The 25,340-nt window shown below is 45.7% G+C and overlaps 1 protein-coding gene across 18 annotated transcripts in view; it reads left to right on the plus strand.

Annotated features, from left to right (window-relative positions):
- The window catches only part of FoxP (forkhead box transcription factor P), a 284,858-nt gene that overhangs the window by 250,414 nt on the left and 9,104 nt on the right, over positions 1-25,340 (plus strand). For 6 of the 18 annotated variants that reach the window (XM_025307961.1, XM_025307951.1, XM_025307953.1 and 3 more), the window contains 12 exons: positions 7,001-7,639; positions 7,972-8,034; positions 9,600-9,849; positions 10,069-10,176; positions 10,337-10,511; positions 11,721-11,907; positions 13,019-13,316; positions 14,085-14,153; positions 14,896-14,940; positions 16,752-16,828; positions 17,356-17,457; positions 22,951-23,126. In XM_025307961.1, coding sequence (XP_025163746.1) covers positions 7,001-7,639; positions 7,972-8,034; positions 9,600-9,849; positions 10,069-10,176; positions 10,337-10,511; positions 11,721-11,907; positions 13,019-13,316; positions 14,085-14,153; positions 14,896-14,940; positions 16,752-16,828; positions 17,356-17,457; positions 22,951-23,126 — 2,189 coding nt within the window. Of the gene's footprint in view, positions 1-7,000; positions 7,640-7,971; positions 8,035-9,599; positions 9,850-10,068; positions 10,177-10,336; positions 10,512-11,720; positions 11,908-13,018; positions 13,317-14,084; positions 14,154-14,895; positions 14,941-16,751; positions 16,829-17,355; positions 17,458-20,775; positions 20,907-22,950; positions 23,127-25,340 lie in introns of all 18 variants that reach the window. The other 12 variants (XM_025307956.1, XM_025307958.1, XM_019845441.2 and 9 more) reach the window with 10 other exon arrangements.

Genomic DNA, 25,340 nt, shown 5'->3' on the forward strand with positions numbered 1-25,340 from the left:
ACGCGTTGTGTGTTCTCTTGCTATTGGCCTAGACGAGCCCGGTGACGCTCGTTATTAGCGCCGTTGAAAAATGTTGACGCGCCCGGAGCGATCGTTAACGATGACGGTGATTCGATAGGGAATTTTTATAACGATCGACACGTTCGAGACAGCGCGCCGGGTGCGGATCGGCGAGGCTCTCTCTCTCTCTCTCTCTGCAGGAGGCAGGACCGCCGCGGACGAAGGTTAGCGAATCGTACTAATTGATACCGATGGAAGGGCGCTCCTACATTGTCAATCGGGAGAATCAGCGCCGATAGAAGTCCCGTCCGGGGTCGTCATCGTGATCCGTTCGGTCGCGTCGCTGCACTAAAATAAACCTTTGAAACGAGTGGCGGTGGCGGCGGCGGCAGCAGCCAGGTAACTCCGGGGACTCACTCCGCTGGCGAGGGCTCTCCCGGAGGGCAGGAGAACGGGAAGGGAAGGCGACGAGGAGGTCGACGGCGATGAGTCCGAGTTTTTGAGAGGCTGACGAACCAATCACGGGGCCATCTATAATGTACACAGCCCGTTAACGATTGAGACCAGAGACATTCCGTCCGCTTGGTCCTAGCCATTCTCCAAATATCCGCCATGGCTAGTCAATCGTCCCAGGAACCCACCCGCACTGCCGTCTCCCACTCCCCTTAGCCACCCTCTCGCCCTCGCCGTCCACCCGCGCGCTCCGCCAATTCCGTCCCTTTTCTCTTTTCCGCAGCCGGGCACGTGAAACGTTCGTCGGACCGTCGACCGAAACGGACGCTCGCGGAATCGTTAATTCCTCTCAATATTGCACGTCCTTTTCAGAAGCCACCACGTCAAGTCACCGCGACATCCCTTGCTTGGCGCGGAATGGCCTAAGTGGCGTTTCTAACTGGACGCGGCTCACCTCGCCTCGCCTCGCCTCGCCTCGCCTCGCGCGATTATTTCCTCCGAGACGGACGTTTGCGATGCGTACGGGGCAAGCGCGCGGCTCGCCGCATTTTTCATGGCCGAAGCTCTGCCCGCTTCTAATTACGCGAATTCTCTCGCGCTAACCGACCGCCGTCAGTCACCGGTCCCTCTCGACTGTACACGATGACTCGGAAGCGCACTCTTCGCAAGCGCACGCTTGCCCTTCAATAAGGCGGCCCTTTATCGCGACAAGCTCGTCTTCATCGGGAGATTATTTGCAAGTGTAATCGATCGCTTGTCGCAAGTTATAATAAGCATTCTTCATTCTTCTTGTTTCTCTTTTATTTCTCACGTGATTTTCGTACATAATTTTCAGTGAGGGAAACTACTACGTTCTCGATTCACTCGGCAGGCGCTTTGAGAAGGGGAAACAACGTAAGAGGGACGCGGAGGGATGTTTCGTCGAGTTTCGATTTCGGAAAAATTACTCACGAGACCCTCGGCGATGTGTTTATACTTCCGCACTTTTCCTCCGCGCTTTCCAATTGTTTATTATTCCCAAATTCCCGTTCTCTCCCGTCGAACACTCGGCGACGATGGCGGCGGGGACTGTCGGGATCTGCGGGATAATTTGTATTCCACATTTCTCGTGAAACGATGGGGGTGTCGAACACTCGTGTCGCGCGTCTGCTCACCCCTCCCTCCTCCGGCCCTCCGGCCTCCCCCTTACGCACTCCCTTTACGTCCGTAAGACTCTTGCACACACTCACGGGCCAGTGAGTAACGTCTGATTATGCGAGCGCATGGCTGGCCGTATAACGCGATTTAATATTAAAATATTATGACAAACGTCAACAGGAGGAGGCGGGTGTAAAGAGACGCGCTTCTGATTGGCCCGCGACCGCGTGAATACGAAACGAGAAACAGGGACAGCTCGCCAACCCTTGTTTTGTCTCTCGCTGTTCTGCCCCCTTTTTGCTTTCCGCGACTGCAGCTCAGAGGAGAATCCCGCCAGATAAAGCGGATAACCGGACCAGGTGCTAATCCAGCTGAACGAGAACGTGGTCTTCCGGTTTTTAATTCCATTGTTCCTTTGTAGTGTGATCAGGTGCGCCCCGCGAAGCGCCGAGCAAGAACCTTGGAAGGCATCGCGTCTGCAAGTGTATTGTTAACGTGGCGTTCGGATTTTCACAATGTCTCTGCCTTGTGTCCTGCTCGCGTCAAGTTATTACGCGAGAACGTCATTTCACCAGAGTAACGCAACTTCTCTCTTCGATACGTCGCGATAGCCCTGCATCTGTGCGCGAATTAACCGTCTTTTTTTTTTTTTTTTTCTTTTTTTATAAACTCAGCGTCGTCTACTTGAACGAAAGTGATAAGCGAAAGTCGGGCTCGGAACGCCGCCGATGCGTAACCGATAATAACACGCTGTAAAGGGGCCGCGTCGCGGAATGGCAAAACAGACTTGCAAAATAGGTGTGGATACCCGATGCAAAACACAAATAAAGAATCGACATCGAATCTGATTTGGATTCATCGTGCAGGCGGATCGTCGACGCCGGTGTCGATTTAAACCGTTCAACTTTTTCCGCCGGCTTTTTTTCTACCACGCGGAGGCGTCTGTAACGCGAGCGAGCGCGCACACACGTAGAGCGCCGGACGAGAGAGAGAGAGAGAGAGAGAGAGAGAGAGAGAGAGAGAGAGAGCCGATCCGCACGCAGTTTAGTTCGCGCATCGTCGACATGCAGAAAAACGCGCTGAATAAACACTCCTGACAGCGTGCTTGTAACGAGTTTAAAATCTAACGATACCCCATACACTCGCTTTAAAACACGACCGACGCGGCGGGAGCGCCGGCTATCGAACAATCGCCTGCACAACAGAAATTTCGATACCCGTTTTGTATTCGCATTCCCTCCTATCTCTCGGCTGATATTGATATCTTCCCCTCTTTCTACCTTGCCGAACGCTTGCAAAACGATTGGCGTCGATTGTTCGTTATTAAATCACGACACGATCGTGTCGTTAAGCGGCTATATCCAATTCTGCTTTCCTGCAGAATGCATGATTCCTCTGCGGACTCTCGCTCGCAATCGCGAATATCGCTCTGCGGGTCATTAAAATTTTAACTATCGACGAGAGAGAGAGAGAGAGAGAGAGAGAGAGAGAGAGAGAGAGAGAGGGAGGGCGGGCGGGCGGTCTCTCTTTCCTTTTTTTTTCCTCCGCTGTCAACCTCTCCTAACAATTCGTATTTACATATGCGATTTTATTCGCTCGCACTCTCCATTGCGCGTGCGGGATCGTCGCAAACGCGATCGCAAACGCGTGCGAATTCTCCGCGTCCTCTTGGAAAGGGGAAGGGGAAAGACACCTGCGTGGCGTTACGTCGACGAAGCTGACGGTACTGGAAATGCTATAGTGAGTCAGAGTTGCCTAAACATCATCGGCGACCTTCCACCCTTCGCTCAGTCGATGAAGCGGAAGACGAGGCGCAGTGGAAAGTTCGCCAACGAGGAGAACCGAAAGTATCACGACGAGGGTGTACATAAGGAACTCATATACAGCCATGGGAGTCCCGACACAGTGGGATACCGCGACGGTGGAGGAAAGCGGGCACGAGGGTTGGGAGAAGGCGGAGAGGGGGAGGTGGGGGGGGAAAGGAAGGGGATAAATCCAAACAGTAAACACAGAGCGGAGTTCGCGGAGCGGAACGTTGGTGAAAATTCTAATATATAAAAGATATGAGAGGCTGCGCGCGAGGGGGTTGAAAACTCGAGGAAGCCTCCGGGATTCAAATAAGTGGCGTTACGCGGCGTACCCGCGACGAGGACGGGCCGGGGTAGGAGGAGAGGGGGCGCAAGGGGGATAGGGTTGGAGGACGGCAGGGGTCGAAGGAATCTGAACAGCCAACAACAAGCGCAGCCTCCGACCTTTATTTAACCTTTTCTTAAAAGAGTCTTAGGAGTCCCTCTTATCTGCAGTCGATGGCCCTCCAACGTCGGCTCTTATACTTTCATTCTTCCGTACTCTTATATCTTTTTCCTTTGCTGCCCGTGTACACACGTCGGGGCTTCATCGTCTTTTCGCCCCCTCCGCCGCTCTCGCTGAAAACCCCTGTACGTCGTCGCGGCGAATAACGGAAATCGCTACCCTTTCCGTGGTTGTCGCGGTTACCGGTTTAAGATCCATCGTTTCTTCGTTAACAGAGAAGAGAGAGAGAGAGAGAGAGAGAGAGACGCGGGGTCGGCATTAATTAACGAATTAAAGGACGACCGCGTGGGACGAGGAGACGAACTCAAGTGGATTAAACAGTTCCGCCAATTGCTGCGTTTCATTAATTTCACAGGCCAACGACGTCGCTTATAATTTCAGCATGCGCATTGTTTCTCGCGCCGGTCGAAAAGTAAAACTTTTGTCCTTGTTACACAATTTATGGATGACAGAGTCACGTTCCGCAGTGATAATCAGTGCATTGTGCCCGAGGGGATGGGAATGAACCATGTTCGTTCTACGGATTGCACCGCCGATAACTCGACGTGAAAAATATCGAAGCCGCCGCTCGCGACGCCGACGGGCAGAAAAAAGGGGACGAATTCGGGGGAAGGGTTTCCCGGCACGCATGCAAAAATTTCGCGACGCGGTGTGCCCTTTCTTCTGTTTTTCTTCGTCGCCTCCTGTGACCCCCGCGCGTCCTTTCCTCCCTTTTCTTTCTTTCCTCCGCCTCGCAGACTTCGGGTCGAAGCGCCACGCGTTGGCGCTCCTGACTAAACACTGATAACGCGCGCCGTGGAATTTCTTTGCATGTTATAAACATACGTAATCGTACACAAATAAGATTAGCATAGGACTCGGCGTGCTGGATTTGCAAAAGACACACGGCCTTCCGCCCGAGAGACAATCGTTTCGTAGCGCCGTGAAGGCAAACGTATTTTAAATTTATCTTCAGCGACGTCTTCACGGCTGTGACTCACGGATTGCTCGCATCGTAGAAATTGCTTGATCAAATTGTCCCGACGCGGCTGGGACCATTAAAATGTCGGCTTGCTCGAATTATGTCTGTATCTCTGAGCGGTATTATGCAAAACCGAGTTAAGCCAATAAATGTGGCAATATCGAATATTTAAATTTCGCGTGCGGAGAGTCGCGATTCTCTCCGCGGTGTGTAACTCGCGAATTTTGAAGTTACATCCATAAGAGGATTCTTACATAACACACATCGCTTCCTCTATCTGGCGAGTCGCACGTAGTCGATATAAAACGGTGTTATAAAATGCATAACTTGTACAGCGGCGTCGATGATTCGCGGAGCTGCGCGAGAAAATGCACTTCCTCGCGAGAGCGCATTGTGGCGACGACAGTGCGCGATTGTTCCGCTCGATAGAAATACAAATCACGACATCGGCAGTCCGAGGTTTAACTCCACTAGATGTTTCGGCGTCACTAGACACCGTCAGTTGTGGTCGTGCGAGCACGTAAAAGGTGATGGAATATTTACGCGGAATATAAACACATGTGTGCAAAACGAGCACACGAGCCTCTCCGACAAGCTGTTTTGCTGTTCTGTTGCCCGATGGATTCTCGGATCGATAAATATTTGCGCGAGCAATGCATTCCGGGACACGTGTGTTTTGTGGTAATTACTTTGTTGCGCGGCGATTGTTTGTTATGCAATCCGGCTCTGACGAGAGCACAAAGTGCAAGGCCGAGAGGGGAAGCAGACGAATCGGAAATACTTTGCGTTTAAACCGAGTGTGTTTCTCGCCGCGTGAGTTTTTCTTATTAATGCGACGTGATAACATGCGCTCGCGATAATATTCTACAAGGACGGGCAATTAGTCAGAGCGATGTACAGGAGACCTGCTTCCTTGTACCTTCACAAATACGCGCCGTATTTTGCACCCTCGCTGCGAGATACGCCGACAGAAATATCGACGAACCTTCCGCTTGACGTTTTCCGCGGGGAAAATAATCCGCGCACCTGCGGCTTTGTTTCGTAATTATTTTTAACGCGAAAGAAGCTCTTATTTTCTGCGATAGAAGCCGGAATTCTTGATCCTTCGAGTTCCTCGCCGCGAAGCGGCGCGACGAGGTGCTCGCTGCAGAAATGTGTTAAACATTAAAATTATTTCAACACACACACACTCTACCTTCGTACGGAAAAATTCTCGAATTTGGAAAATACGTGTCCTGTTGGCGTTCTTAAAAAGACAGCTATTGACACCGATTGCTTGCACTGATATACATACAAAACATACATTAATTCTCGTCGTAAATCCTCTCTCTCTCTCTCTCTCTCTCTCTCTCTCGACAGCCCAGCGGAAAGCAACATTGAGTTTATAATACTTGCCTCCACGGAGAGCCAGAGCTCTTAGGATAATGAGAGATAATAAATTTCTCGAGAAATCTTGTCTAATGCCGCGCCCATTATATCATATAATAACGCAATAATAACGGAGAACTTATCGAGACACCTATAGCGCGCTCGAAAGTTTCGACCCTCTCTCGCGAGGAACGAGAAGCGAGCGGAAGAGAGGCGGGGATAGTCGGTTCCGCCTTTACACTCGACAATCTGCTTGATGATAGAACTTAATAAAACAAATCCCGCTGTGTAAACAGCCGAGGAGACTCGATCCGCACGTCATTCAGACAACAGCGAGTTTTCCTTCGACCCAGCCAATGATGACGAAGCAGCCGACGGTGCTGGTCCGCGCGAATACCATTAGATAAGATCAATATTGTTCAAAATACGGTAGAAGTTTAACGCACGTACATTATGTGGTGCATTTATATCACGAATATTCCGCCCGGAATAACTGATCTTTGCTCCTTCAACCTTGTCTTATCGTCCAACTTTTCGCTGCATAAATACCGTCAACCCATATGTAGATATATGTCTTTCCGACAATGTTGTGCAACGACATCTGCCGTTTTCACATGTCATTATTGCCCGCACGACGCACGACGGGCGATAATAAATAAAGGAGAATAATGAGAAAGATTTCGTGTCTTACACGCACTACACCATTAGATACGCCTACATCATTAGACAATTTGATCGAGCTCTCGATCTCCATTTTTCGTATTGCAGGCTACTTCGCTGTTCGCAGCCCTGAAGCAACAGCAACAGCAGTCGCGCGACAGCGTGTTCTCGTCGCGGGATCGCGAATGCCGCGACAGGGATCGCCTGCAAGCGACGCGCAATCGTGATTCCAGTAGAAGCAACATTGCCGAAGCCGGCGGTGGCAGCGGCATCGCTGATCAGCAGCAGCAGCAGCAGCAGCAGCAGCAGCAGCAACAGCAGCAGCAACAGCAGCAGCAACAACAGCAGCAGCAGCAGGAGCTCAGCATCGAGTACCAAAGCAATGGGAAGCTCAGTCCCGCTGGACACGCAGTGACAGCAGCACCCATGACCCAGCAAAAGCAGCCGATCATCACACAACAGTCGCAACAGCCCAGCTCGGGGGCACCAGGGCCCCAGCCTAGTCCACATCAGAGTCCGCAGGCCCCGCAGAGGGGTTCGCCGCCGAATCCTTCCCAGGGCCCGCTACCCGGAGGCCCGCCAGGGGCTCCTCCGTCGCAGACTCCCTCGCAGATGATGCTCAGCTCGGCAAGCGGCCTCCATCAGATGCAACAGCTGCTGCAACAACACATACTCAGTCCCACGCAATTGCAGTCTTTCATGCAGCAGCACACGTTGTACCTGCAACAGCAGCAGCAGCATCATCAGGTGAATTCGCGAGGCGATAGCGCGTTCGCACAGTAGTAGCCGGTTCTGCAAGCACTCGCGTGTTTGATATCTTCGTATCATATCACTGCGGCGAATGGACTTTCAACATCACACTTGAAGTTTCTGGGAAACTTTTCCAGCGGCTGGTTAGCCCCGACTCTGGAATTTTCGTCGCGTGTCGTACTGTTCTTCGTTTCTTCTTGCGTCCGCATGTGTGATTTGCGCTCTTCACGTTTCTATCAGAGCCGCGCTCTCGTCTGCAACGTATCTCGTAATACTTGTGGTATGCGTCATACCTGCAGAGTCTCATCGATAATGTCGTTCGATTGCAGGATTCATCCTCCGACCATGCATCCAGCCAGGAGCGGTTCGGCTACTTCTCCTCTTTGAAGAACGTAAGTAGAGAATTCCTGAACTTTCGCTCGCGTCACACTGTATCAAATTCACCCTCGCTTGAATAAACAAGACGGAAGCACAAAGGACCGCCTCTCGCGCGGAAGTTAATCTTAAAAGAGGTTTTGAGTTTCTCGGTGCGCCCGTGTGCGCGCGCGCGCGCGCGAGCGAGCGAGCGAGCGAGCGATTTGCGGCTGACGAACTGTGGGAACTTCGATGCTGTAGCGAGAGGGTTGATACTTGGTCTGTGTAAACAGGTAGTCCCTTCTATATCGTTACGATAACAATACACATCGCGCGAACCACTTTTGCTATCCAGCCATAATGTTATTCCGGCGCCTACGATCCAATAAGCACTCCGATATTCTTCTTCAAAAATACCGACGCACGCGACAACAAATATTTTTCATGGCAGCGCGCATAGCTTATCGTAGCAGAAATTATTCCCCGAAGGAGGAATCGCGCGTCGGAGCTACACCATTTGCGGAAATGTGTGCGGTATGTTACGCTTAATTATCCTTTCTTCGCTGTACACCGCGTACCAAGCTCTCTCTCTCTCTCTCTCTCTCTCTCTCTCTCTCTCTCTCTCTCTCTCTCTCTCTCTCTCTCGCCTTTGATAAATCGATATCTATAGAATCCCGCTAGCGAGGGTAAATAAACAGATGAAGTTGAAATAATATTTCAGAGCGCAAATTAATGTCTCGGAGGTGTGCAGGTTGCTTAAAAAATTCCTGAATAATATCAGACTTTGTAATTGCGGCAAAATAGCGCGGAACAAATACGAGGTACATTGTAGAAAGTTCATGCGTTTCGAATGAATGCGGAAGGTCCCTATTAGCGCGAGAGCGTGTTTGCCTTCGTTAATCGCGCAGTTTTTGTTTATAGTAATATGATAAAGGGTGCGCCCGTATCTGGAAGTTTGTTTTAAAATATCCTCGAGGCTCTTCTACGAGAGGAAGAGAGGGAGAGAGGGAGGGAGAGAGAGAGAGAGAGAGAGAGAGAGAGAGAGAGAGAGAGAGAGAATGGGTGGAGGGAAACCGAGAAATGAAATAGGCCGAGGGGGTTAGGCCGGAGGGTGAGGTAAGCAATTAAGCATCGCCATCAGCCGTTGTGTCTCGTTGTTTGTCTTCGAGGTACCCATCAACTGCCCTCTATCTTCTTGCCCCCTCGCTGCCGCGAATTATCTGCGCCCGTGATTTATTCATCATTCCAAGACGCGTCTTCGCCCTTTTTTCTTCTTTCTTTCTTATTTCGCCCAACTAATTTGGCAGCAGCGAAATATTTACTTCCCCTGACGTTTAATGATAAACCACTGCGACGGTGCTATTTGATTGATGATTAATTATGTCGATCTCTCCCATTCAACGAATACCGATGAACAATTAATTTACACGTGAGAGTCGCCGCGATCAACAACATTCGCTTCGAATGTTGAAGCATTCCCCTCCTGCCTCGCCCCCCCCCCCATCGTAGCATGACGGAACCTGTACGTTGCGCGAGATTCTCGCGATAAAGTCGACGATTTATATGCCAGCGTACATTTGCAAAACACTGTTGCTCATTTCAGCATCAGCATCAGCTCGCGGAGCTCAACAAGAAGCAACTGGAGCAGGCGATGCAGCAGTTGCAGGAACAGTTGCAGCTGAATTTATTTCAGCAGACGCATCTGCTGCAAACGGCGGACAAGAAGAAGGCCTCGGCACCTCTCCAACAGTTGGCGATTCAGCAGCAACAGCTGATACAGCAGTTGCAGATTACGCAGAGGCAGTATCTGCTGCAGCAAGGACTGGGCCTTCAAGGCCACAATCCTTCATCAGGTATTTATGCGCGAGAAATGCGCGCGTGCTCGATCCAAGAAAGATTCCGACACGCGTCTTAGCAGATTAGAAGCAGATTTCGGCGCATTGGGCGCAAATTGCTATATAAGGATACATTCACATGAAACAAAGGAAGAGAAACGAAAAGATTCTTGATCAGCGTCTCTGCGCTCCTCGATCGTTCGACGACCGGTGACGGTTCTCTTTCTAAATTTCAAGCAGGTTTGCCACCGGGTGATAATCTACCCACGTGGAAGTCAGAGCCGTCGGACACCCAGGATTCCCACCAGAACTCCAACGTACCCAAGTCCAATTCCGGATTGAATGGTAAAAGAAAAAAAAAAGAGAGAGGAAGAAAAAATAAACACACGATAGTTTCACGCCACACACTTTTGGTCTCGAGCTCGCTCGTTTCCGCGCTCCCGTTTCTCCTTTCTTATGTGTTTTACTTTTGCAATTGCGACGTTCGTTTGCCGAACTATCGCAGGCCTTCTGAATTCGATAGCTTCGAGTCGGCGATCCGAGGTGAACGGCACAACACCACTGGACGAGAAGCCGCTGGACGCCTCCTGCAACGACAAGGTTCACCCCCTCTATGGCCATGGGGTTTGCAAGTGGCCAGGCTGTGAAGTAATTTGTGAAGACTATCAAGCATTCCTTAAGTGAGTTCCTCGGCCCGATCTTTCTGTTTACGCGAGGAGAGGTTTGTTGAATTAACGCGCGACCTGGATGAACGTGCCAAACTTCGCACTTCTCTCGTAGGCGACGGAATTCCCGCTTCTCGCATTCTCGAGAATGCAAAAATGCTTTGTCCTTCAGCTGAGACACATCCGTTGTCGTTCATCGCGTCGCGTTAATTTGACCGATCTGTTTTCGCCACACATCGAACGTCTTTATCCGCCTAAGGATTATTCAGTGCTCGATTGACTTTGTCGTGAGACGATCATCAACGTTCATCGTCGCAATTAACGCGTTTATTCGTAAAAGACATCCGGAAGTCTCCACGTAGAGATCCGAATATCTCTGGACCACCATGTGTAATTTGGATGGATTCACGGATAAGTAGGTAAATTCGCGGAAGAGGCCGAGACGCCTCTCGGTACAGAAAACGAGTGTACAGGATCGAAGGCGTGGGACGAATAAAGCCGGCAATTAAATCGGATAAGGCAGAGGGAGTGTGGAGAAAAAAAAATCGTCCGCGTCAGCATATCTCATTGACATCAAGCGCTTTCGCCCATCGGCTTTGAGCAACCGCAAACCCGCTCCGTGGCTCCGTCGTCCCGCCGGGGATCCTTCGTAATCACGTAGCTCGTCGGTGCAAACTCCCTCAAACAAGCCGTTACTTTACAAAAAAAAAAAGAAAAACGCTAATTACCTTTGTCTCATTAATATTCACGACATTCGACCGCATCGTTATGCCCCCTCAGTCTAATCCCTTTCTACCCCCCTCTCTTCCTCCCAGTTCGTCCGCTCAAACTCCCTCGACCTTCCCGCATCTTCGTTGGTCTTAACCGACCGACCGACCAACCAACCAACCAACCAACCAACCAACCAACTCACCCTTCACCACCCTCCGCCATCCTCGTCGATACAGCCGTCCGTTCCGCCGACGAAGAAGGATTACGGAAATTCTTAAATACGAAATCTTGTTGGCGATGTTGGCACCCTCCTCCCCATCCCTGTCCTTATCTACGACGCGGCGAAGCTTAATTTTCTCTGTCTCCTGAGGGGACGACTTGCTCGTAGTTGGCAAATGGAAGTGTTATATGCCCGGGATCTTTTGTTCTTTCTTTTTTTTTTCTTTCTTTCTTTTCGTTTGCAGCTCTGCAGGATAATTGTGTAATCGGGAATTAATCGATGAAATATTGCAGACACTTAAATACAGAGCATACGTTGGATGACCGATCGACAGCGCAGGCCAGAGTCCAGATGCAAGTGGTGTCGCAGCTGGAAATTCAGTTGCAGAAGGAGCGAGACCGACTAGGCGCCATGATGCACCACCTGCATATGGCGAAACAAATGGCTTCGCCGGAACCACCAAAGTCATCCGAGTCATCGGTAAAGTTATCCTTGTTGCATTCGCACGATGTTCGAGATCTAAGCACACTTGCTTTGGAAGAGCAGTCTCACGGTATCTTCCTCACATAATTCTTATCATCGACTAACCTAACCTTTATATGATTTTGTGACATCTGAATTGTGTTCTTCTGCGTGTGAACCCAGACTGCCAATTATTACCGCATTACTGCCACTATTCTACGATACCGTGAAGTGTATATACCCGAGACGCAGAGCGCTTTCGCAACTGCAATAGCCCGCAATCTCAATACACTCAAGAGTTCAATGCAGAACGAGTGCCGCGAAAGTCGAGTCCGGAAAAACGATCCGACCGCGACGCGTAAACTCCCCCCTCCGGTGCTTCCCCGGCATTGCCGCTCCGAGATCATAAAGCCGGATTTTCACGACAGACCGCGGGCCGTCGGAAGATTTTACGAGCTCTTCGCGGCCTGCTAACAACAACGCGAGTTTCAGTTTTAACGCGCCGGCGAGTCGAGTGCTAATTTATACATAAAGTTTGCATTAATAATTCATCGAGACCGCGGTGATTTTATATCGCCTTAATTAAAACCCCTAACAAGTTGGGCAGTCGGAGAATACCAATATCGCATTAGCCTTCCGCCAGCGACAACGCTTCACGCCCGACGACGACGGCTTAATTATTTTAACGCGGCTGTGTGTGAGTGACTCCGTCACACAGTTCGCGGAATGCTCGTATAGTTCTCACGCGTCGTATAATCTATGCGTTCCACTACAATGTGTGTAATAAAATATTCATGTCGCATCGAGCATCGCTTAAATCGCAGCTATCGTCGTTTGATGGACAGTTTCGACGTGCGAACAAAACTCGCGACTAAGCTCGAAATTTCGCTCAAATGTAAAACTGTTCGATCTTTTTTTTTTGTGTTTTTATTAGTCCGCATGTACAAAGCGTCGCTTTCTCCTCCGATGTTGCTATTATTTCAAAGAATCTACCTTAAGAGAAGACCAAAGCGATATCTCTTCCGATGCAATTTTGTTGCGCCATCTTCTTCATCTGCAAAATCGCCAACAGCATCGTCATTATCCTCTCTTCCGTTTCCTACGATTTCGTTCGCTCTGTTTTTTTCAGACGGGCTCGAGTTTACCAAAGCTAAATTTTTCTACCGCGCTGATGAGTCAGCCACCACCTAACTTCGGGGTCTCTCAGGTGTCGCCGGTATCCATGTCCGCGCTGGTATCCGCGGTGAGGTCGCCCGGGGGCGGTCAACTACCCCCGTCGGCCGGCGGTGCACCGATGCCACCACTTCCGACCATACCGAACATGTCCGGTCTACCACCGATGCCGAATATGCCCGGCAGCATGCCAAGCATGGCAGGTCCGATCAGACGACGCATCAGCGACAAGTCAGCTCTTTCCTTGGCAGGAGGTAAGGTCGTCTTTTATTCCTTGATCCCTAATGATCTCATCTGAACGGGTGAGATTGGACGTGTCGTCTTCGAGTTGTTAGGATCAATGAGGGTCAGAATGCGTTACCGAGATACATTTTGTTGTTAAACTTTACAAGAGCTCTTCCGTTTTGCCTGTTTCGAGGAAAATGGTTGATCACAGAGATTACTTCACGTACGCGAAACGTATGTTTCGTCAGCGTCAGTGTTTTGCGCATTAATGGTCCGAAGAAACGTAATCACGAATTTCCGAAGGTCCGAAGGTAGATCGTCTCTGTAATTGAACCTTGTCAACTTAACGTCTTAACAACACTGGAAAGAGAAAAGATATATACTTTTACGTGATAGTTTAGCATGTCTTGCATAATCCAGTGTCATATTTTTGTTGGAATTTTTCAGCGGAACTGATTAATATGCAATTCGTTTCGATTTACATTACCTACACACAGAGATATTGCTCGTTATTACATCGATTTTAGTGACATTAATTTACTTTTATTTAAACGCAATGTAATTTACCGTACTATCCACATTTACTCATTCCAGATAATGTTCATTCTAAATGATTCTTTGATACGTTCGATAAAATATGTTCGATGTGTGTAACCATTTTCCGAATATGTAACTTTACATTTGAGATGCGTACAATGAGCTTGGAAGTGGATAAGTTAATGTCGTCAAAGAAAGAAAAAAGAAAAGAAAGGTGAAACGAAAGAAATGACAATTCAGAAATTAAATACTATTCGTAGGACTGTATGACGAGGGCACTGTAAGGCGCAGAGTAGCCGTCGATAGATCTGGAATAGATATTAACGAAGGTAACGATAACACAAAATCATACTCGGAGTGATGCGCGAGCTTCGAAATGCCATCTTCAACAAGTACTTCACAATTTATATGATTCTCGATAAAGTATTTATGAGGAGAGAGAGCCAATTTCTTGCCGATTTACATCACAAAAATTTGTGCTTTGAAGAACCTGCGAATAGATGCATCATGGCAAAGAAATACGGTCGTTAAACATTAAATCGCGGAGAACGAGATTGTCAACGAGATACGAGAAAACGGAACGCTCATTGATTATAGGCGCTTCTCAACTTGGAGTTTCTGCAATCTCCTTATTCGATAAGTTAATTCGACGAATTTTATACACGCACTGTACAATACCTTGGCATTTCGAGGTTCGTCACTAAATCATGCTCACTCCGACGAAATAAAAGAAAATACCGATCCTGTAGCAAGTGCTCTTTACGGTCCTCTCTTGGTCTCGTGCCTTTTCCTGTCGTAAATTGTACCACACGCACAGATTACTTATGGTAGCGATTATGTCACGTGAGCGACAGTGTTCGACACCTTGTTGGCGGCGCGGCGTAGGACGAGCATAGGTGTAGAGAGGGATGCGAGGAAATTTATGCGATGAGAAAAGGAAAAAGAAAAGAAAAAAGAAAAAGAACGAGATGAGATATAAATTCTTATATCCGCCAGCTCTCGAGCCTCTTTCTTATCGATGCTTTTGTTGTTTCCTTATTTCTTGTGCTGCCCGCCCTCCCCACCGTGTAGGGCTGCCCTACATGCTGGAGCGTGCTGGCCTTGACGTCCAACAAGGTACTGTCAACCTTCTTTCCACGCTCCCTTTTGTGGCTTAAAGATTTTCTTGCGGAAGGGTGCACCTTTGCATGAACGCTGACCTCCCCCCGAGACCTCTCTTCATCCATGCCTCTCCGTGTAGTACCGCATTTTCTTGATTTTATTCATCATTCCCGAGATAATCAAAGTCGTGAATGTCCCGACATCTCGTGCGAATACCTGGGACTGGATCAATTTATTGGCAACAGTTTGTAGCTTTCCGTTTTTATATATATATATATATTTTTTTTTTTTATTTCTTTCGAGCGTGAAAGAGGCGATCCACGTGTTCGGTTTGAATCATTTTCCTTCCCTGCATTCTAGATAATAGAAAAATGTTTATTTCTCACGAAAGCAGAAATTAATTTGCGTACATGTCGATCCACTACGGAGCCACAACGAAAAGGATGATAGAGAACTTTAATATTTGGATTGCCTCCTTCCGTGATTATTTATAATTCTTTTTCGTACAAAAGCATGCACATTCACAGGTACTTCTACAGTTTTCAAAACCGTCATTTCATTAAAAAAAGAGAAAAGGAAATTTCTATTTATAATCAATATCGATATATTTTGCATATAATTTTAATGTTTAATTTAGTTATTACTCACTTTTCAATTATAGAACTCGTTGAAAAAATACTAAATTATACTCGGAAAAACGCAATTTAATGAACAATATAATATACAGAGAACGTTGTACGGCACACTTTACTTCACATCGCAGCTAGATAATCGCGCGCGCATATGTAGAGTAAAAATAAAAGTAACAATATATTAGTTTTGTGAAGTTTTAAACATCTACGATGATAAGAAAGGTATTACATGCGATAAAATTAGATAGCTAATCTTGAATGGTAAATATCAATCTTGTTCCGTGAACGTGTTTAAAACATATTCATAACTATTTAGGGAAAAAAATGGAAAAACCAACACAGTAATTTAGAAAAACAAATAGATGTAGCTTTTAGCTGAATATTGAAGGATATTGTGATACATTCACACACACACACACACACACACACACACACACACACACACACACACACACACACACACACACACACACACACATACATACACAGAATTTATAGAGATGTGCGAACTATTCGAATTCGAATCGAATCGAATCGAATCTAATGTAATTCGATTCGATTCGAATCTGAATCCCTGATTCGAATCCGAATAATTCGAAAATTTCGAATCGAAGATTCAATTACGAATCAAATATATTAGCGTGCATTATATTTGCAAGTACAAAACGAGACATCTGGGCCCGTATGTTTGAACCCTTAACTTGTAATTAACTTAACTTATAATTAATAACTTAATTATAAATTACTTTAAATATTTAAATATATATTTTACTTTAAGATGATATTACAATATCAATATCCTCTTTCATATTAAAACCTTCCATCATTATGTACATGTTTAATAGTCATGTTAAATTTTTTAATGATTCGATTCGAATTCGAATGAAATTTCATAGATTCGATTCGATTCGAATTCGAATTAAAAAAATGAGATTCGATTCGATTCGATTCGACATAAAAATTCTTGATTCGCACATCTCTAAGAATTTAGTTAGGATGATACTTCATGACATTTTCGTGTGATCAGTATATCGTCTGCTTGTTTGTTGTGATCCCACTGTTCAGGCCTATCTGCGCAAAGAAATGATTGTAAAATTACCTATTATCAATATTAATCAAAATATCAGCTCTTATCGACCCACTGGCGATTTTAATAAGATATAGAATAAATGAGATTCATTGTGGCGGTTTCAGAAATTCAGCGAAATAGGGAATTCTACAAGAATGCGGACGTCAGACCTCCGTTCACGTATGCATCTCTAATTCGGCAGGTGAGTGACTATAATATAATTGCCAAAGGATCATTCGGATATTGTGCATTTACTCATCGCGGATTATCGTGGTGACTCTTTGACAACGTATATGAACCTTAAGCGTGATGTACTATCGTTACTGACATAATTTATAACGTCAATACGTTAAAGATTATAATTTTCAACCTTTATGTTGCGTATTACCTAAAATGCAATAATTTTGTACTGTAATTTAATTCAAAGGCCTTCCCCTTGTACGCTAAAAACTTGATACTGATGCGTTGCAATTTTATTCAAACAGAATGAAATTTGTACTGTCTTTTCTCATTTCGCGTACGCGATTCATTATATTTTATTAACGATTACAATGTTTGTGAATTTTGTAGAAACGCGGCCCTAACTCGACAGGCAAAAATCTTATACACACGGAACACTATTGCACACATAAAAAAGTTTCGTTTACGATTTTACTTCAAATCTCACAGGTCATCATGAATGATACAAGTCAATGTAATTTACCACTCTCTATGTTGTTCTTTTCTTAGTCCATCATCGAATCTCCTGAGAAGCAGCTGACGCTCAATGAAATTTACAACTGGTTCCAAAATACATTCTGCTACTTCCGGCGCAACGCAGCAACGTGGAAGGTATATCTTATAAATTCAGTAGTATAATCGTACAAGCGCGTCGCGAAACGAAAGAAAAAAAATGTGACAACAAATTAACAATTTTATTAATTTGAAGGAATCGATTTATTTAAAAATAAAAAAAAAGAAAAAGAAAAATATATTTTACCGCGGACTTTTAATTTTCTCCGCTTTTACAATTGCTCGTTTTTACATCATCCGTCAATTTTTATAGCGATTTTATTGCACAAAAACGAAACGTGTTTTAAACGCCATCTTTAACTGGTGAAAAAAAGTTACGACAAAGTGGAGATAACTTCACTTCAAATGGACCAACCTAATGTGAACCGACGTATATGCGACGGGAGTTATAAGGATAAAATGACTGATCATGCAATTTGCATTTACGAGCCGATTAAGCCGAATACGCTTAACTAGAAAGGATGAGCTTTCGAAAATCTCGGATAATTACATGTATTGATTTGAATTAACAGGCTAAGTGACGTGCCCGGCAGACCAGTTGGTAATGATAGTTGTATTGCTTTCTCAAATAGGGGGGAGAACTGTGGTAACACGTGGAATACAACGTATTATTACGAGTCATTTATGAGCCATCTATCATTATATTCTTCTGCATTTTCCTTCGCTCGCAGGATCAATATCAATTCTATTCATCGGATGTCAACAATCGGGCAAAAAGTAACATTGAATTGTACGGTTACAGCAATAGTTAACTATAATACCAGCGGTAGAGAGGATCTTCCATTGAAAAGTCCTCACGGACAATTGTTTTGCTCGCTAATGTTAGATAATCGATTAGGAGGGAAATCGCGCGATTCTTATGAAAGAAGAATAAGAATAGATGTCATAGATGTCGCGTTTCACGCCAACGTCAATAACGTTTCCATATATCACTTCTTCATTCATCGATGTAGGAAGAATCACGGAGCGCTGCGATGCGAACGCATGCTGCAGAGCGCGAAGCAACGCGCGGACGCATCATTTATTTCGCCAGAGAAATGAACGGACGAGACAGCAATTGCCGATTAAATCGGCCTGATCGTTGCCAAAATTATAACACACTTCACAACACGGCGTTCGGAGGCATATCCGAGAGCAACGAATATAACGTACCGATGGTTCATGATCGATTTGTAAGCGCCGACGTGACAATCCGCTTGTTGGCAAGAGTGTTTGCGCGCGCGTGCGTTTTTTGCGTGTGTGCGAGTGTGCGTGAAAGTAATTGACGTTTGCCATGACGCTTCGCCTCGCATGGTTATGTGTACATGAAAACATAAGGAACGCAAACAGGTTTGCCAAGCAGCGAGCGGTGCGGCGGGAAAGAGAGGAGAGGGAGAGACCAGCGAGAGACGCGCACGTCGGCGACGACGAGCAGCGGCGGCGGCGGCGGCGGCGGCGGCGACGGCGGCGGCGGCTACGCGTCACAGCGGGCGGCGCGGCGGCCCCGTCCAATTTTATTCGGCCCTGCGGCATGAATATAATTGTTGTCGTTGCCCCTAGATTTTTAGATGACTAGCTGTGCATTAACGATAAAGGAATGCCACAAACCGTGTCTCTTTCGATTAATCGTTTTGGTTCGTTATTTACATATCCTCCCGCGGCCTTCGACGTCGCGATCACTTAATTGCCGGTTTCCTTCTGTGCTAAACGGAGAGACTATCGTCATCATCGTCGACATTATCGCCGTCACGATCTTATCAGCGGACACTACGCTCCGATTATTACCAGTTTATCAGTTGATTAGACCTCCTGTACTTGATATTATTTTTGTGTATGTCACACGCGCGCTGTGTGCGCGAATTTTCCGTTCTACATTTTCGCTGCCACCTGAAACACACTCTCCCGGCCTTACTTCGAGCTGTCAAATTAGTGGCGCTGCTTGAGTAATTGCATTCATAGATAGATTACTTGAGACGCAGTACACAGTTGCACTTGAATAGTGATTTGCGCTGTGCTTACTTGACATTCACTTATTATTATTATTTACGTCCGTTCGCATTGTCGCATTGATTTGCTTAACGCCTCTCTGAGATTCTACCTTATATCTGTCTTGACAAGCAGCTTTCGCAAGAACACTACGGGAAATGTTGATTGAGTTGCGTAAATGATCTCCGAGAACAGAGCCGCACACAGCGTCGTTCCGAGAGAAAGAGGCGCAACCGACGCAGCAGCGTTGGTTATCAGCGTTAAGTTCGCGAGGCAGGTTGAGTTTAAGGTGGCAGCTTCGCTTACATTCTTCAACGGTGATGAGTAGCCATTGCATCCATCTTTGAATTATCAAGGCATAATGACGCACGGTTAGCAAAGCAGCAAGTGTGGATGAACATCGAATTAACTTTTACATTCCAGACTGAAAATGGAACAGCTATATTCTCGTGGCTTGTACAACACAAATAGAGAAACATCTCGCTTATACAGCAAATAAAGACTACAGCCACTACATGTTCTTCCAAAAACAATTGCTTCCATCATATGTTGTGTTATACATTTCTTTTATATACACGGTAGAAGACATTTTTGCCATTTTGTTATACATATGTTTTCGCGCATTTCTAAAGATGGTTGACATGAGCTCTCTTAGAAGCAGCGTTGTAACCGGTCGCTCTAAAATAAATTAAGGTCTCTATATAAAACTAATCGAGATACAAAGTAACATAGCAATAAAAAGGATCTAGGTCACGATCACATCGAAGATATATATATATATATATGATTCGTATCATACATATAATGACTCGCGTCGATAAAATAAGTTTGCAACATCATTGTGGCATACTTGCATAAATATATATTTGCAAGTTTAACGTTAAACTTCAACGTGTACAACGCAGACGCGTATCTTTTTTTATACGACGGAACCACACATCGAAAGGCGAATATTCTATCGATCTACCATCACGTGAGCCCTCAGAAAATACTTTGCGCCCGAGACAACTTCGCGAGACCATTTGCAACGCTGCTCAGACACTCTGACAAGTCTTACAGTACACGCACAACATCGCACGTCTCACTTAGCGACTCCACCTCGAGTTTTGGTCTCACGATCATCATCCATCCTTGCCTCATCAGCGTGACCGGTCATCGTCATCCGATGTCGAGGACTCTCTTACCGCCTGCGTAACACAGAGCCCCGCACATGAACATACACACACACACACACACACATACACATACATAACACATGCCATCGAACAACCGTGATCCTTTTTCCCCTTCGACCAACCCCCCCCCCCCCCCCGACGACTACCGGGGCCGTGATTGAGTTGGCTTCGTTCGTTTTTTGCGTTGCTTATTTAGTCTGTGTATTATTTTGTATAGAACGCAGTGCGACACAACCTGTCTCTCCACAAATGTTTCATGCGAGTCGAAAACGTGAAAGGGGCCGTATGGACGGTGGACGAAGTGGAGTTTTACAAGAGACGCCCACAGCGCGCTTGCAGCACGACCGGGTACGTTGCCCCTCCCCAGCCCATCGATCAGAAAAATAACTACAATCGCGCTTTTTTACTCTCCTTATACTCTTCGTCTCTTTCTCACTATCTATCTCTTTCTCTTTCTCTTACACCAATGTCTCTCATCACCTCCGAAAGACCAACGGTCCGAAGCCCTTTTTCCCCCTTCTTCCCCGAACACATATCGGGGGACGCTCTGTTTTTGGATCACAAATTTCCCTACAATCTCACCGCGCGCTCACAGTCTCTCCCTTTTTACATATCTATATCTCTTTCTCTGTCTCTTTTTACATATATTTATATATATATATATATATACATACTCACTTATATATTCGCTTTTACTCTTATCATATTCATAGTCGTACCGCTGACTTTCCACCCCACCCCACCCCCACCCCCTCAAGACCCATATACGTATACTGCCAATTTTCTACAATTTTATATCAATATATGACTTTTTACATACTTTTTACATTTTTACATCGATATTTATATATATTTATATATACACATGTTTATATATACATATATTAAGAGTATTTATATAATATTCTATCTTATACGTATATACATAGCTCTTTTTACATATATATTTGTGTATTTTTAATATATATCTCTCTGTTTTACATTTATATTATATATATATATTTATATATGCGAGCCGAAGGCAAACGCACACATTAGTGCGTTTACAGCCTTCGTATGTATGTATGTATGTATACGCACATACACACGCACGCTCTCCTGTGCATTCTCTCTCTCTTTTTTTAATCATACAATGTACTCTTGGTCGCCTTTCACGATATCTACGTCGTGGTCCCTGTTTTACATCTCTCTTCATAGTACTGTACCTGTTTGTACTTGATACGTGCGCATTCATACGTATAGATCTGTGTGTGTGTATAAACCTTTTTATACACCTAAACGCCATAACAACTTTTACTGTACGTCGCTTGTGTGGTCTGTCTGTACGTTTGTCTGCTAAACTTGCAGTTTCTCGAGAGACGACAGAGCGCTGTGTCGCTGCATTCGACAATTGATCATTCACGTGACCGAGAGTCACAGTTTGAATCGCGCCCCGCACTCTTGCGGGTACATTGTTCCTTTAATCGTAAGACCGTCGACTTCCAAATTCCAAAGTTCTCCATGCTAATGCCATGAATCAATGCTCGAGAAACTACCGTCAACACTGTGTTTGAGCCCGCGTGTGTGTGAACATCTTACTTGCCCGTCGTCGTGTATGATGGTAGTCGGCAGTCTGGTGGGTGCGTGGATGTGCGTGAGAGTGCGTCGCCGGTGAAAGAGCCGCAACAGATGAATGGAAGAGAAAGAAAAAAAAAAAAGAAAGAAAGATAGAAAGAGAGTTTAGAAATGCTAATCCCGCTCGGAGATGGGAATCCGTAGTACGTCGTGTGTGCTTTCATAACGAGCATGTCAGCTTTGCAGCGACTAACCCGATCGAGAACGGCGAGGCCTAGTATCTGGCTCAAGTCTAGTCTCGAAAACCCGGAAGCCAGAAGCGGAATTGCCCGGAACAGAGTGAGAACCGCAATGTTGCACTTTGTCAGGTAGAGGTTTGACAGGAGCCGCCTTTACTACGTCTTATTACTACGTCTCTGTTTTATTTTCTTTCATTTTATCCGCCCCTCCCTCTTCTTTGCGAGTCTGTGCTGCTGTTTGTTCTCTCGAAAAGTCGACGTTTCGATCGTGCCGAGATCATTCAAATTGTCCCGGCTGCGAGAGAGAGAGAGAGAGAACGGTGGAGCCCAGTCGGCAAGACGCGCCAGCGAGATTATTTTGGTGCGTCTCACGTGGGTCTCACGTAAACGCGAGCACGTGCGCGCGCGCGCGCGCTTACGTAATGAGGCACCTGCTGCTGCGCGAGCGGGCCCGAGCGCAAAGAAAAACAAAGAAAGAAAAACACGAAAAGAACGAAAGAAAAGCGAAACAACCTGCGCGAAACAACTACGAAACAAGAAACCTTGTCTTTTTTACTCTCTTTTTCTCTATTTCTTGGTGGTCTTGTCTGTGTATACAGAACGCGATCCGCACCAATCTATCATTGCACAAGTGTTTTGTGCGCTATGAGGACGACTTCGGGTCATTCTGGATGGTGGACGACGCCGAGTTCGTAAAGCGGCGGCATCTGTCCCGCGGCCGCCCCAGGAAATATGACCCAACCCCATCACCCACTCCACCCCACCTCTCCGCACAGTAAGCACTATCACTTTTTAGAATTCTGCTGGCTGGCTGGCGCGACGTTCTGACCTTACCGCGGTACTTTTTTATAAACGCGGCGACCGGGACGTTTTCGCTTGGTCGTTGTTCTACAAATGGAACCGCTAAATGAGCTATCCGACCTGCTGCCTCTGGGAGAGCAGTACCAGTTGTGTATGCTTCTGCGTGCGCGATTGCAGCTGTTACTACAATCTTACGTTGCCGGTGCGGGACGTTCTGCAGAGTATCGCGTAAAAGAGAAAGGTCCGAACCCATTTTGCTCTCCTTTTCTTTATCATTTTATCATTATCGAGTTTCGTCTCTGTATTGAACGATACAACTTCCATTTTAGAACTTCAGACATCAAAATAGACTGATATAAATAGACGTAATAAATATATATAGCAGCTAATCCAGAAAAAGAGAAACTTACAGATATTTCATAGAATATCTGATATTGTGTTGATATTTTATTCATTTTGTATTACTTAATTTGATAAAAATATGTAAGGTTACGTTTTCATTTAATTTAACGCTAAAAATACACACAATGTACTTGGATTATAGAATATTATATTTAAATGTTATATTTAAATATATATTTATTTCAACGTTGTTATATTAACAGCTGCAACACACATGCGATAAATATATATTATCATTACCTGAATAGATACATGCGATATAAATATATATTTTTATTATCTAAATTAGTGTAAATGGTCACATCTCACACAATCAGCTGTAAAACATTAACGAATCACTGCGGCAAAATTTCTTTCATTTCTAAATTATATTGCAATTGAACATATATTGCGCCAGGGCAACAGGAAATAGCTCAATGCAGTTTATCCAATACCCCTGGAAATGATTTCCGCATCATGCCTGCCTCGAGCGCCTTTGAAGTCCGATTCCTTAAAAAACTGGACAGTAGCACCACTCCATTACTTTGCTCGTTTATTTGTCAGAAGTGTGCAACGTTATTTGATTTTTCGATCGCACGTTTATTTATTCTCAATTATAGTTTTATAATGCAAGAGAAACACGCGCGCAGTAAATAATTTCACGGGGGACCAAATAAAAGAGAAAATTTCCAACAGTTTTCTCCTCTCATCTCTCTGACTGTCGTTGCATCTTCTGAGGAAATCGTATTCGATTAATGTATTCAATCGCAGCATCAAGCTTTGTAAATTTGAACATAATTGCCTTCAGGATTACTCAATTACAAATGTCGCTGGAGTAAGAAGAAAATTCGCGCTATGATTTGCTTTCACTTGAATTCACTCCTCTTCGTTCGCGGAATTCAACTACGGGGAATTAGCTACGGGCTGGTCAGGATCATCCATCATTGAAGAAGGAAAGTGCGATATTTCCGCGTAGGAGTATCTCATATTTCGAAAAAAAAAAATCTTGCACACTTTTGCAAATGACGTCCAAGGCAGAGTTAATAGGATATTCCCGTATACGTAACTAGTACCGTAGCCCAAGCTCTTGCACCCCGTGATAGCTTGAAGATCCTGCACGATCCTATAACAGCCCAACAACAGGACGATTGGTGAAAGCTGCAGGGTCCCCAACGTGTTTAGTGACTGCTCGCATGAACCTTGGTCCCTAACATTCGTTCCCCGATTGAGGCCCATAAACTGAGTCCCGCCACTGAAAAACACTGCTTATAAATGTATGGCGCTTAATGTAATAATGCCGTTCGTAGTATCTCGTATGAAAGTGGGGTGTTTGTGCGGACAAGCGTTCTCTTGTGTTGAAGTTTTGCTTCCGTTTCAGTCTTCGTTCCGCTCCTTCGTAACAGCAGAGATATTACTTTGCCATTCTTTTGAGCATTAGTACGCCACGACGTTCATAGACGTTTACCCTGTTTTGCGTTCGTTCATTTTTTTCATTGAATCCTCCGCCTCCGCCCTTAGCCCTGCAGAGTGACGTAATAGTGTACCATCCTTAGGGAAGTTCCGTTTCTTCGATTTTTGCCGGATGCGGTTTTTTCTTTTTGCAATCTGTGCGATTCTCTGCTGACGTGCTGTACCAAAGTTGGGTAACAGCCAACATTGGACGTTGTCTATCGGAGAGAATTAGATTCTTGAAGATTCCACAACTTTACAATTCAACTTTGTAATATGTGTGTGATTAGTACATGAATTGATAATCTTTCGGTAATCATCATTAATTTCTCCGAAGTCTAAGACTTTCTGTCGCAAA

Source organism: Harpegnathos saltator, unplaced genomic scaffold, assembly GCF_003227715.2.
Source record: "Harpegnathos saltator strain DR-91 unplaced genomic scaffold, Hsal_v8.6 scaffold132, whole genome shotgun sequence".
Lineage (NCBI taxonomy): Eukaryota > Metazoa > Arthropoda > Insecta > Hymenoptera > Formicidae > Harpegnathos > Harpegnathos saltator.